Source organism: Tachypleus tridentatus, chromosome 10 (assembly GCF_004210375.1).
Source record: "Tachypleus tridentatus isolate NWPU-2018 chromosome 10, ASM421037v1, whole genome shotgun sequence".
Lineage (NCBI taxonomy): Eukaryota > Metazoa > Arthropoda > Merostomata > Xiphosura > Limulidae > Tachypleus > Tachypleus tridentatus.
Genome location: NC_134834.1, coordinates 135,311,354 through 135,324,066, shown reverse-complemented (window position 1 = coordinate 135,324,066; position 12,713 = coordinate 135,311,354). Strand labels below are relative to the sequence as shown.

General features: G+C 33.1%; 1 protein-coding gene across 3 annotated transcripts in view; it reads right to left on the bottom strand.

Annotated features, from left to right (window-relative positions):
* Positions 1–12,713, bottom strand: part of LOC143230385 (p21-activated protein kinase-interacting protein 1-like) — a 37,346-nt gene that overhangs the window by 2,192 nt on the left and 22,441 nt on the right. The window contains exons 5-10 of one of the 3 annotated variants that reach the window (XR_013016426.1): positions 9,783–9,865; positions 9,472–9,534; positions 6,623–6,720; positions 3,207–3,318; positions 581–743; positions 227–296 (exon numbers count right to left, since the gene is read on the bottom strand). Coding sequence is in view for 2 of the 3 variants with exons in the window: in XM_076463881.1 (XP_076319996.1) it covers positions 292–296; positions 581–743; positions 3,207–3,318; positions 6,623–6,720; positions 9,472–9,534; positions 9,783–9,865 (524 nt within the window). In the remaining variant the exon portion in view is untranslated. The remainder of the gene's footprint in view (positions 1–226; positions 297–580; positions 744–3,206; positions 3,319–6,622; positions 6,721–9,471; positions 9,535–9,782; positions 9,866–12,713) is intronic. The other 2 variants (XM_076463881.1, XM_076463880.1) reach the window with 2 other exon arrangements.

Below are 12,713 nucleotides of genomic sequence, written 5' to 3'. Positions count from 1 at the left end.
GGTCTTAACTGAATTTTAAATGCAAGATAGGTACTATATGCTAAAAGGAAAAAGGTTTTTAAACTTTGTTACAAGTTTTGGAATTCTTAGTGAACTCTCCTCATTGGTAGTAACCCTAACACATGAATGAAAAATCAGCTAAATATTCTACAAGATATTATTATAGGGAGGGGGCTACTCATTGTGCTATTTCTGTTACATTATAAATAAAGAATAAACCATTCACCATGAAAATAATTCTTACAAACTTAGAGCTTCCTTGCTTTCATAGTCATTACAAGATGCTAGATATTAGGCTGAAATACAGAAATAACATTATTATGATAGTATATTGGCAATAAATTTATTAATTTAATTTTGGGTACAACTTATTATAAAATATAATCATTATTATCCTTAAGAAAAACTATTATGTACATTGTTTTGCCCATAAATTATTGTTATACTGATGTATTTTAAAAATTTTCTTAAGCAGATCCTTCAACGATATAAATATTAAATAAATATTTTAGCATATAGTGTGGCAAATTCTACTGTTGCTAGGCAGATATGTAATATAACATTTCAACAAGATACTTACCACAAACTGCAATTTCTGGTGACTGTTGTACGTCGTTTGGAGAAGAGTCTTCTAATGAAGGCTGAGTTACAGATTTTCTTACTGGACTTTCATAGAACACAGATAAACAAGTTGGTCTGCAAGTGGTGTCAAATTCCATTAACAGAGATGGTTGTTCATCCAACTGTTAAAAATCACGTACATTATTCAGACAATATATGACATATATGGCACAATTAAACATGTTGGTCTACAAGTGATGTTAAGTTCCACAAACTTTTTCCCTACAAACTTAGTCGAAGTGACAGATCTTGTAATCCTAAAGTAATTATCAGAGTTTCCATATTATAATTTTTAACATGTTTTGTGTATCTTTATAAAATTCAGCAAACTTTCAATAAACATGACAAGTTTTTAGTACACAAAAAATCAGATTTTTAATTAAATAAAAATTGGTCAATGACTATATGGGATCACAGTGTTAATCATTAATCACTCCAACTGCATAATAATTTTCCTGGTAAGATATTGTCATTTGTTATTTATCACAAAACTACACAAAGGGCTATCTGTACTCTGCCCATCACAAGTATCAAAACTTAGTTTCTAGCAGTATACATCTGCAGATAAATAACTGTGCTACTAGTAGGCTCATGATCAGATAAAGAATATTTTTATCTGAAAATTCTCAAGTATCATTTGTGTAATCTCCAAAACCTTATAAATAAATAAATACTAAATGCATTTTTTCAATAAAACTTTCTATTCTATCTGTTATTTCTTCCACCACAACTCTATGTGCATTCAGTCGATTTGATTCACCTAACTAATAATCCTGCCACACAAGCTGTAAATCACTTAGTAAATTCTTAGCTCATATTACCATACTGAATGACTTAACACATGAGCTGATAAGAAACATGTCATAAAATTTTTTTTTCACTCTCTTATCTGCTCTAACCTAAAAAAGTTTGTAATTTTTAAGTTCTAGTTACTTTTTATGATAATAAATAAATAATGTACATATAAAACAAGAAATATGTCACCTATGACCTCTTGATTTTTGCTTTTGGTTGCTAATGAAATTCAAGCCTACTTTTCCCATATGGTAGAAATACACTATATAATTTGTATTTATTTAAATAATGTACCTAAAACACAAAATAATAACACATACAAAACAAATAATGTCCTATAACTATCATAATTTAGCTAAGCCTGTTAAAGTGAAGACTAAGAAACATTCAAACTGGAGGCAACATAGACGATAATCTTTACAGAAAAAAACATAATACGTCATTTGATAGATTAAAACCTTGGTTCCTATTTGTTGTAAACAATATTGTATAAAGTGTCAGAGACTGAGGGTTTGATTGTATCTTTACTGATGTAATTTTTAAAAGCTGATATTCTTAAAAATTATTTTTTCAATAAAGGATAGCACTTTCAGTATATAATAACATTACAGTTTATATCAGTAAAATATGAAATTATCGAGCTGTGTACATTGCATTATTTTGATGTAACAAATTGTGTATGACTAAAGGGTGCAATCTGAACACTTTTCTTGTGCAGTACTTCCTAGATATAAATATACTTTCAGATAATGATTACTTTTTACAATGAGGTATGAATAGCTGCCCTTAGAGCAGCACTTTTGCTCATAATAATAAAGTAGTTTAATTACATTTTGAATGTGAATCTGAAAAGTTGGAACATGTGCTCTTTGAACTACCCTGAGCAAGAGATTCAACAGAGATGAATGTTCATCCAATAGTTAAAAAGCATCTAAATTATTTCAGATAAAAAAAAATACAATTAAATGTTGATTTACAAGCAGTGTTAAATTCCTTTAACCCTTTTCAGCAGGTCAGGGTTCAAAGGCCACATCATTGCATTTATTGACTTACATTCAAAATTTTATTAAACTACTATTTTATGAATTTATGTCAATGAGTTTGGAATCAAATTGTAGATTGAAATTTAAACTTTTCAAAATATTATATGAGTTAATTTCTTAATTTAAAAGTAAATATTAAAAGAACACATCTAAATATAGATTTTAGTAAGTCAAGTGGTATGTCAAATGAAGCACTGTTTTCTGTGATGTCAAAATACTAAGTCTATAATTTTGTACAAATTCGGAGCTCAAATTACTAATATTAAGAAGCTAAAATATAAAATAAAAACTTCATATCTTTTTATTTTCTTTTTAATCATAACATGAAATTACCTTGCACTCAAACTAGTAATGAAACAGACTGTTTTCACAAACCTTTCATTTAAAAAAAATTGGATTTTTTGTGTACAGGTCTTGTAATTTTTACTAAAAGTGCATTAAATTTTGTGAAGATACACATGCTGTACCAAAAGTTATAGTGCAAATAGTTAATGTGTGAAAATGTGTATATGAACCTGTATATATTATACAGAGCCCATTGCAAAAAGGTTAATAGAGATGAATTTTCAACCAATGCTTTAAAAACATGTAGCATGACTAGTTACCAGTCAGAAACTAAAAATAATAACCAGTCTTGCTTTTGCTGGCAGAATCTAAAACTAAATGCAGTAAATGTCTATCATCATTAAAGTAATAACAAGAAAAAATTTTAATATATTAAACTAGCAAGAAACTTGTTTTACACACCTTATTTGACTCGAACTTCCACACTTTAATAAAGCCATCACTGGACGTTGACAGAACTAAACTGTTTGACTGTTTTGTTCCAAACTTTCTCACACAGAATAGACCTTTAATTCTAGAAGAAAGCCAGAAAGAGTATTAAGCTGAAGAATGACAACCATACATCCAATGCAATGTACCAATTAATCCATTCTACAAGCATGTTCATTTCTTGAACTGAACCTAAGTAGTGAGAGCATTCACACAGTAAACAATGAATGTAGCTGCATTATATCTATATACTATGTTCATAAATCTAAATTATAACTGCACCTATGTGGATTTTTGTTTATGTGACTATTTACACATAAGAACCAAAAGTTAACATTTTCCTATATTGAAAATGTATTTAATAATTCTTACTTCTGCTGACAACATAGCTATTCTTCGACATCAGCTTTACTTATTTAAACATTGGTCTCACATGTTCCAGTCTTTTATAACCCACTTAAATGCCCTTGGCAATATCGAATTTGAAAATTTCTCCACCCTAATCAATGGGCCCTTTATCCTGGTACAGTATACAAGCACCCCCCTTAGATAACATAATCACTTTTTTGAGAATTACACCAACTCTTAGTGAGGATGCAGAATAAGAAAGTATCAGTGGAGGTAAGTATTAGTGAAAATACATTTTCAGTTTAGGAAAATATTAAATTCCAAAACATACTTACCATCTGCTAACAATATAGCTATAATTCCATACTAATAAGATGGAGGGGCCAATGCAAGCATGATCATACAAAAAAAATCTCCACAGAATAGTAGTATACCAAGACAAAAGTGGTACACATATGGGGGAACTACATTACATCCAGAACAGGTATACTCTTCATCCAGTACTGAGTTTCTTTATTAAGGGTGAAATAGTACGTTGAGTAAGTACAAGAGTAATCATTACAGGTCAGCCCCAACCAGACAGCCAAGGTTCCACAACTAAAGGTTGGAATTAAGAGGTCTTGGTTCCTACATCTCACAATAGTGACTAGAGTATTGGACTGCATTGTTATAGAAATATATCCATTTGATTTAGATCCCAACCTGTAGTCACAGAGTGATGTGTGTCACACCATCAGAATCACAACAAGAGAGTAAACAATACTTAAGTGGACAAACTTTCTCTTCCACCTGATGAAGTCCAAAATGCAACACTGCAAGCTTGGGAGAATGGGATCGTGCATGCTGTACTCAACCAAAGGAACAGAACTCATTAAGTTTGAAATTATGAGCACTCATTTTTCACTTCCAAATCAAGTGGAGAAAAAGTCCCTAAAATTATGGAGAGGACATGGAACCTGTACTCAACCTAGGACCTAGAATGGGACCACTTTGTGTTTGAAATTATGAGGTCATAGTGAATTTCCTTCCATTAAAAATATACAAAACAAACATTGATCAAAGGGAAGGGCCATGCACACCCCAACCAGATTGTAGAGTCAAATCTGAACTGAAATGAGTAAGCTCCCACAGAGGCTGGTGCCACTCCTACTGTCATCTGGGAAAAACATCCAGGGATCCAAGTAGGAGGGCCTCCAACTTCATCTCCTTCTCCAAGATCGAAGGAACACATTCTTACACTTTGAAGGAAAAGCCTCTGTCCAGTAACAAAATGACTAAAAACTTGGTGTGTTAAGAGCTTCCTAACTGCACTAGTAGAACTTGGAGATAGAAAGAGTGGTTGTCCATAATATTATAGTAATACTATCTAGTAGGCACCTAGATGATCTTATGGAATATCTCATTTCTGTAGAGCCTGTTGAAAGCAAGATGTAAGGGCCCGGAAAAATAGAGACAAGATTGTGATACAAATACCATCCTTATCCTCACAATCCAGTAAATGTTGTTAAAAATGACCATGGATTATGAGAGAGCTCCCAGAAGAAAGCAGCCTGAGCCTGTGAATAATGTAAGAGAAAAGCACTGGGATAAGTCAGAACATCAGTCTATATAAAGTCCCCTGCTGGGTAAATGAAATGGCCAGCAAAAAACAAATGTGCTGAATCTGAGATGTTTCTCAGAAGATATTTCACTTGTAAAGATCAAAATATGCAAAATGAATATTTGGGAATACACCTCTAAGGAAATGAGGAAAATCAAGGAAAACCAAAAGATCCCAATGAAAACACAGTCAAGATCATGACCACAAAGGAAGGTAAAGTAGGTCACATAACACCTTCAGGCCTGAGAGGCTAAAACAAATTATACAATTATAACTGATTGCATAGGTTAAAAATAGATAGCAAAAGACTTGCAGAAATGGATGTATCCCCTTCTCTAGTTGCCAAAGACCTAAAAAGGGCCAATCAGGATATAGCAAAACCTAAGCACTAACAAATTCAACTTATGGTGCTATCCTGCCAGCAGCCAAAATATACTTCAACACGAGACAGAAAACCAAGGCAAACAAAAAAACATGAAAGATACAAGGTTCACCTTTCCTTTCACATAATGAAACAGTAAATCTCCCAGCCTGAACCAAAAAATTCAGCAAGGAGAAGAAACTAAATAATCCTCCTCTCTTCACCAACAAGGGAGAAGTAGACTGGAAGGGGATAAGGAAAAGCCACACAATCTCACAAATCCAAATGATTAATAGAAGAAAAGGAGTAGAATCCAAATTGGACTCATGAGAAGTTGAGGTAATAAAGAAAAGCATCTGAAAATAGAATCCAAATTTTCCCCAAAATTAATAAGAAAAGCAACAACTTCAGAAACTCTAAGAAAAAACACCCCCAGCCAAATGTACCACCCCTCACCACCACCACCACAGAGAGATGCTAGATAACAAATAATCTTACAGAGATCCACTTTGTTAAAGAAAACCATGACCAACACCTTCTTTAGGAAAAGTGATAACATTATTTAAGTTGAGGTGCTTATATACAATACCAGAATATAAGACATACTAAAGGATGTGGAGAAACTTACAAATTAGATACTGTCAAGAGCATTTAAGTGGGGTATAAAAGACTAGAGCATGTGACACCAGTGCTTAGAATAGACAAAACAGATGTTAAAAAATATCTAAATTTTCAGAAAATAGTAAATATGTTTTGGGATTAGCTTTATTGAATACATTCACAGCCTTTAAACTTACTTTATAAGCTGTTCTTTTGAAGTTTCCATTTTGGATTATTATTTTTAAATTCATTTTACATTTTACCAAAAAGCTTTACATGATTTTTATATTTTAATTACTTTTGCTTTGCTGAGTATAACTTACAACTTATGGTATTCTCAGTTGTAAACCACCTACTTCATAACTGTAATTCATGTTTTTGTTTTTCTTCATTTGATGATAGCGTAACTCTAAAAGGTATACTCAGCCATAAACCACATTAAAAGTTTTGATATGAATAGATAATTGTAATTACACTCACCTGTTTTTATGAGCTTCAAACATCTGTAGTACACATTTCTTAGTGATATCGTGCAGCTCCAACTTATTAGATTTACCACCAACTACCACCACATGGTCCTGAGATTCACATAAAGTCATGTAACTAATTTGTTGTCATGAATTGTTTTATTTACCTCAATTTTCAAGTAATACATTTTACTTTATTGGTACTGGGGTACTACCAAGATACCAAGTTTTACTGAAGTTTTAATTTTTCTATATTTCTGATAGATACTTATCTCACTCACATCAACAGTTTTTTTTGTCAGTGCTGACCTCTATTTGCAAAAAAAAGTTTCCACATGTAAAAAGCCTTGAGCTATCACATACTAACAATCAAATGATTCAAATGCATCTCACATGCAAACCTCCACCCAAAAGAATACAATACAGTCTCCAGATGCACATAGTTCTCTCTATTCAATTCTACCAAACTATCACTTTGAGTTTTGGCAGTAAATGAAAGCACCAGTTTTCAGTAGGGAAGGGTAAGAAATGTGAGTAGAAATAAGTACTTATCAGAAATATATTTTACAGTATAGAAAAATTATAACTTATGATACAATACATTATCTCTCCTCATCTGCATAGCTACAATACCACATTGAATAAATGAATGGATTAATGCCAGGGAAAAAAAGAAACATCCTACAAAGTCATCCAAAGGACTCCCTATAAGAGCAAGTCCTCATAGTAGTGGATTATACATGGAAGATCACACCATTTGTGTAGCAGGTATACTCTTTGCCAAGTGTGGAATGAGGTGTTGAGGAGAAGGGTAGAAACTGGGAGAAGCACATCCAAGAAGGAGATAACAAAGCTTGGATAGGGATCAAAACTTCAGAATATTGTAGTCTCAATCCCCTACAGTACAGTAATGTGGGTGAGAATAAAAAGATCTGCCTCAAGGTGTATAGCAGCTAGGACATGACAGACCATACACAGCAAGTCAACTGCAATCCAACACCCAGCATACCCTCTAACCCAAAGTCATCACATCAAACAGATTTTGTTTCTCCCATTCTGTGAATGGGACACATGAGAGTAATGTGAGAAATTAACTGACTCATCTAGGAACCCAACATTTGGTAAAAAAAAAGTCTTTGTAATGTAAACCATCTCACTCAAAACCAAACTGACAGGAACTGCTCCTAGCACAATAACATCCCTGGTATAATAAAATCATCTAGGGATAGTGTAAATGAAAGAATTGCAGCAATGTATAAGTACCATCATCATGACCCACAACAAGTATGGAGTAATACGAGTATATTTGAGTGAGGAAATAGAGACTTTTGTAATATATTTGTGAAGAATTATATTAATTGGTTCAATTCTAAATCCAAAACACAGATAATAGGAACCAACCTTCATGTGAGGGTAAGATGAGATATCCCAATAAAAGGGATGAACTGCAATTTTGACAGCTCATTCCAATTATATAAAGTGAAAGACATTTCATCATCTACATCAGCAGAACACCATCACCACCACCCTATTCTCAACTGAATAGGTTTATCATTATCACACCCAGGAAGATGCCTTCATGGTTCACCACCCCAGCTGCTTCAAATTGGAAAGTGAAAATGACTTCCATGCTATACTGGAAGTAAACAGGGAGTGAAGTTGTGGTGGAGAGTTCTGAGGAACAACAACACCTGAGACAGTGCAATGAGAATCCACAAAAACTCTATTTTCAAAAGCAGACCACACCCGATTTATTCAATCTAAGGCATGGCAGGGATGGGCAGATTCTTGTGGAACAACATATCTCAGCAGTATGCATCTAGTGGCCATAGAAATTAAAATTGTTAAGACATCAAGGTGTGAATTTGAATAGTTTAAAAACATGTAAACAGGCACCATTTGCCACAAAGTGGGATCCATATAGAAAAACATGGCATGCCCCTGAAAAATAAGAGGTATATATATATATATATACACACACATACATATATACACCTCTGATTTTTCAGGGGCATGTTACTTATATAGATATACACACACAAAAAGGTATCTACCCAGTCAGAGTCTCATTGAAGAGTGAAAGGATGACAAGTATTGCCAAACAAGAAGTGATGGTTCTGTGTAATGAAACAGAGGGAGTCATATGCAGTGAGAAAAATGTGTCACACTCTTACTGGTGAAAGATTTCACTTGATGATTTGCATGCAGTCAATTGTACGATGTGTGGAAGCTCAAGGTGTGTAGCATGTGAAAGTGTTTTACATATAGAGGGCAGCACTGAAGGAAAATATCTATTTATTTGAGAAGAGATTATTCTTGCAATCCTATATTCACCTTAATGACACAGCAAGCCAATAGTTCAGATTTTACTGAAAAGGATTTATTCTAATAAATGACCTTTAAAATATTTAACTTAGGTTACAAATTACCTGCTTTTAGTTTATGAAGTGACTGAAATATAACAACAAAAATTATTTTTAATTTTACAAATACTTAAAGAGGGTAACATGATTTTAATCTCGACGTGAAGGCTGACATTCTATGGTGAAGCATGATACTAGTGCAAGCATGTAAAATAAATTATTCAACATTAAAAGCTTCTTTTGATAGTATTACATTATTCTATCTCTAATACTTAAGTTGGGTTACATAGAGAATTAATTTTAAGAATATTACATCCATGATCCAAACACATTAGGATATAAAAATCTGACTATCAAATTTTTAAGTAACTAATAAAAATGTAATCAGCACTTGAGTAATCAGTTTCAAACTACAATGGTCAGTCAATTAACTCAACACACAAATCATTCAATTCACAAAATAATAAGTATTTTTATTAAAAAGAGTTTAATGACTTACATTCACAAATGATGCACAACTTGCTTGTCTTCCAAAGTTTATGGAATGAACAATACCTGCTGTCTGAGAATAAAATGATATCGAAACTACAATGAATACCAATCATTTTTCAGAAATACATTGTGAATTCAAACTTTTTCTTGAAACCTCTTCATGCATTTCTTCAAAATATATAAATTATATAATTCACATCTAATTGGAAATTGTTACTACTATTCTACTCTATTCATTTCACAGTTAGTAAATTCAATTTTGAAAATATCAGATATGCTTTATATGTCTACTGTTACATAACCTCTATTCACACATACCTTTAAATTGTACACATCAATTCTGTTCTTTAGAGAAACCAAAAACCTGGACCCATCTGGTGACCACAGAACAAACTCTCCCACTGAAAGTTGAAATAAAATCAGCAATGGCATTTCAAGAGTGTTTTTGGTAGTGTAGTGATACACATGGAATTAAAAGCAAATAATTTTGAAAAACTTTACAAAACATTCTATACCACTTCTTTGTTACCATAACTAATGTCATAAAATATCTTTTTAAGATATTAAAAATAAATGAAAAAAAACACTAGTGATTATAAGATCAGTAATTACAGAAGCAGTCTGCTCAATAATAAAAGTTAATTTTTATTAAGAATATAATAAACATTAAATTATCAAATAGGATTTTACTTTACACATTGCAAAGTTAATTACACAAGTATAATAAAAACATTTTAATTTCATAAAGATAAGTAGGGATTGATATATATGTAACCTAATAATAGTTAATTTAGTTTTAGAAAGTTTTAATATTAGAAGACAGTTTTTTGTAGTTTCTAATTTTGTTTTTTAATACTTTTTGTAATATTAAAACATACGTCACGTATATATTGATACCTGTCTTTATAAAAAATTATTATATATAGTTTTTCCTTTTATTAGCTACATTTCTACTTAGTGTCAAACATGAGGTGCTTGTATACTCAATTTAATTTAATTACTCATCAGAATCTCTACCAACCTACCCACAAATCTAAACTTTCCTCAAAGCAGGACATTGATTTACACACACACACACACACCAATATCCTTTTCAGAACATGAGAGGAATCACTGGGATCCCAGATAGAAAAATTCTGTGAAAGAATCGGAGCAGTAAGGTACATAATTTTTTTGGTACACTTGTCTGGAAAAGTCACATGCTTCTATAGATGAAAATTCATTGAAATAGTGAAATTTTGATTTGTTTCATACATGCATTTAGTGATTTAGGTGGCTTTATATGTACAATATGGTTTGGTTTTGCTTAGTCAATACTGTGAAAGTCATTGTTGATGTTCAACATTTTAAAGGTGACTTTGTATGACTGCCATTTGTTTTATCACAATTCCTACTATTAAGTAATACCATACGTGATAGTTCTTATACATGTCAGTTGCACAAACTACAAATGGAACTATTTTTTTAAAATTCATTCTCCAATCTGTAAAATGAATATTATTGTTCAGAGAAAATATCTATCAATGTGTAATTCTGAGTTAATTTATATGACAAACAGTTATCTTCAATGAAATGCCCATGAATGAGCTCTACTTTCTTGGGTAACCTTGATAAACACTGATTTTGTAACATACTCCAAGTTAGACCTACTTCAAAACAGGACAGTCTGTTCATGTTTGTTATTGATGTATGTTACTGGGTTGAATTAAGATATTAGTAGGATAGTTATTTGTACTTATCAGCAACAAGTACAAATTACAAGAAAAACTTTTTAGTTCTAATTCAAAATTCTAAATCAACCACTCCCTCCATCCAGCACACATGTCAGAATCACCAGAAAATGCTCACAGAAACCCTGAAAGCTCAGTTTCAAGATGATGTGCCTTTGATTGTCCACTGGAATGAAAAACTCCTCAGGAACTTGACAACCAAGGAACATATTGACTGCCTTCCAATTGTTGTTACTGGCAATGGGGTCTCCCAGCTGCTGGAAGTTGCTAAGTTAGCTAATGAGACAGGATTAGAACAAGCCAAGGCTGTAATAGCAGTTCTTAATAAATGGGGTTTGAAGGAAAAGGTTATAGGATTTTCATTTGACACTACAGCTGCTACTAATACTGGGTGAAAGTTAGGTGCACGTGTTTTTATGTTTATATTTTGGAGCTTCTTGCTGAGAGAGCTTTTACCACACTCGTAAGTACTATAAAAGGACCAGATGCTTTGATTTGATTCAAGACCAGTGTGAGTTTATTGAAAGAAATTCATATGCAACTGCAGCTGATGACAAGAAGATAGCTAATCTCATCAATGACCCAGAGCTAGTGGCTTGAACTGAAAAGTCACTGACAGAGCAAAATAACTTTTGTGATGGCTACTGAGAATTCATAGAGCTCTTACTGATCTTCATGGGAGTCATTTCTTCATAGGACATCCACTTTATGGTACCTGGTCCCACGCATGCTGGGTGGATATCCAAGGTAATATACTCACTCAAGATCTAGCTTTCTCATGATCAGTTTAAACTGATAAATGGAGAAGAATGGTCTTCAGCAAATGTGGGTCCTTGCAGACACAGATTGAAACTTCTCTTGTCTACATCAGCACCAAACAATGACCTGAATTTTCTGAAGGCTCGCTATCCCTACACCACTGTCAACACAGCTATATCAAAAGCTGTTCTAGACAAGTTAACACACCTCTGATATCTGTTAGAGGAAATGATGCCTTGTTTTTTTTATCCATCTGAGTCCTCTTATACAAAAAAGTTTATGGCAAGGGCAACAAGGGAATGTAAAGGAACAGAAGATGTTCCTAAGTGACAGACAGTCAATCCAGCAGCTACTGAGCAGCTTGAGATCTCTGATCTTGTGACTAGAGGGTCTCTGTCCTTCTTGGAAAAGCTTTATCTGTTCACAGACTTCCTAGACCAGGATCCAGACACTTGGCCAGCTAGAGAGGATGATTGGAAGGCTCTCAAGGTTGTCAACAGCCTCACTGTCACAAATGATCATGCAGAGCATGGAGTTACTCTCATTGAAGAGTACAACTGTCTTCTGAAAAAGGATGAACAGCAAACCCAATATCTGCTTCAAATTGTGAAAGAACATTGCAGGAAATTTCCTAATTCCAGGACATCAATGCTTATTGGGCAACAATGAATGGCTGGCAACCACGATACTCCCACCTGTGAGTGGATAATACTCCCTCTTTGGGGAAGGGGACACGAGTGTTTGAGTTTTTAGTCCCCCA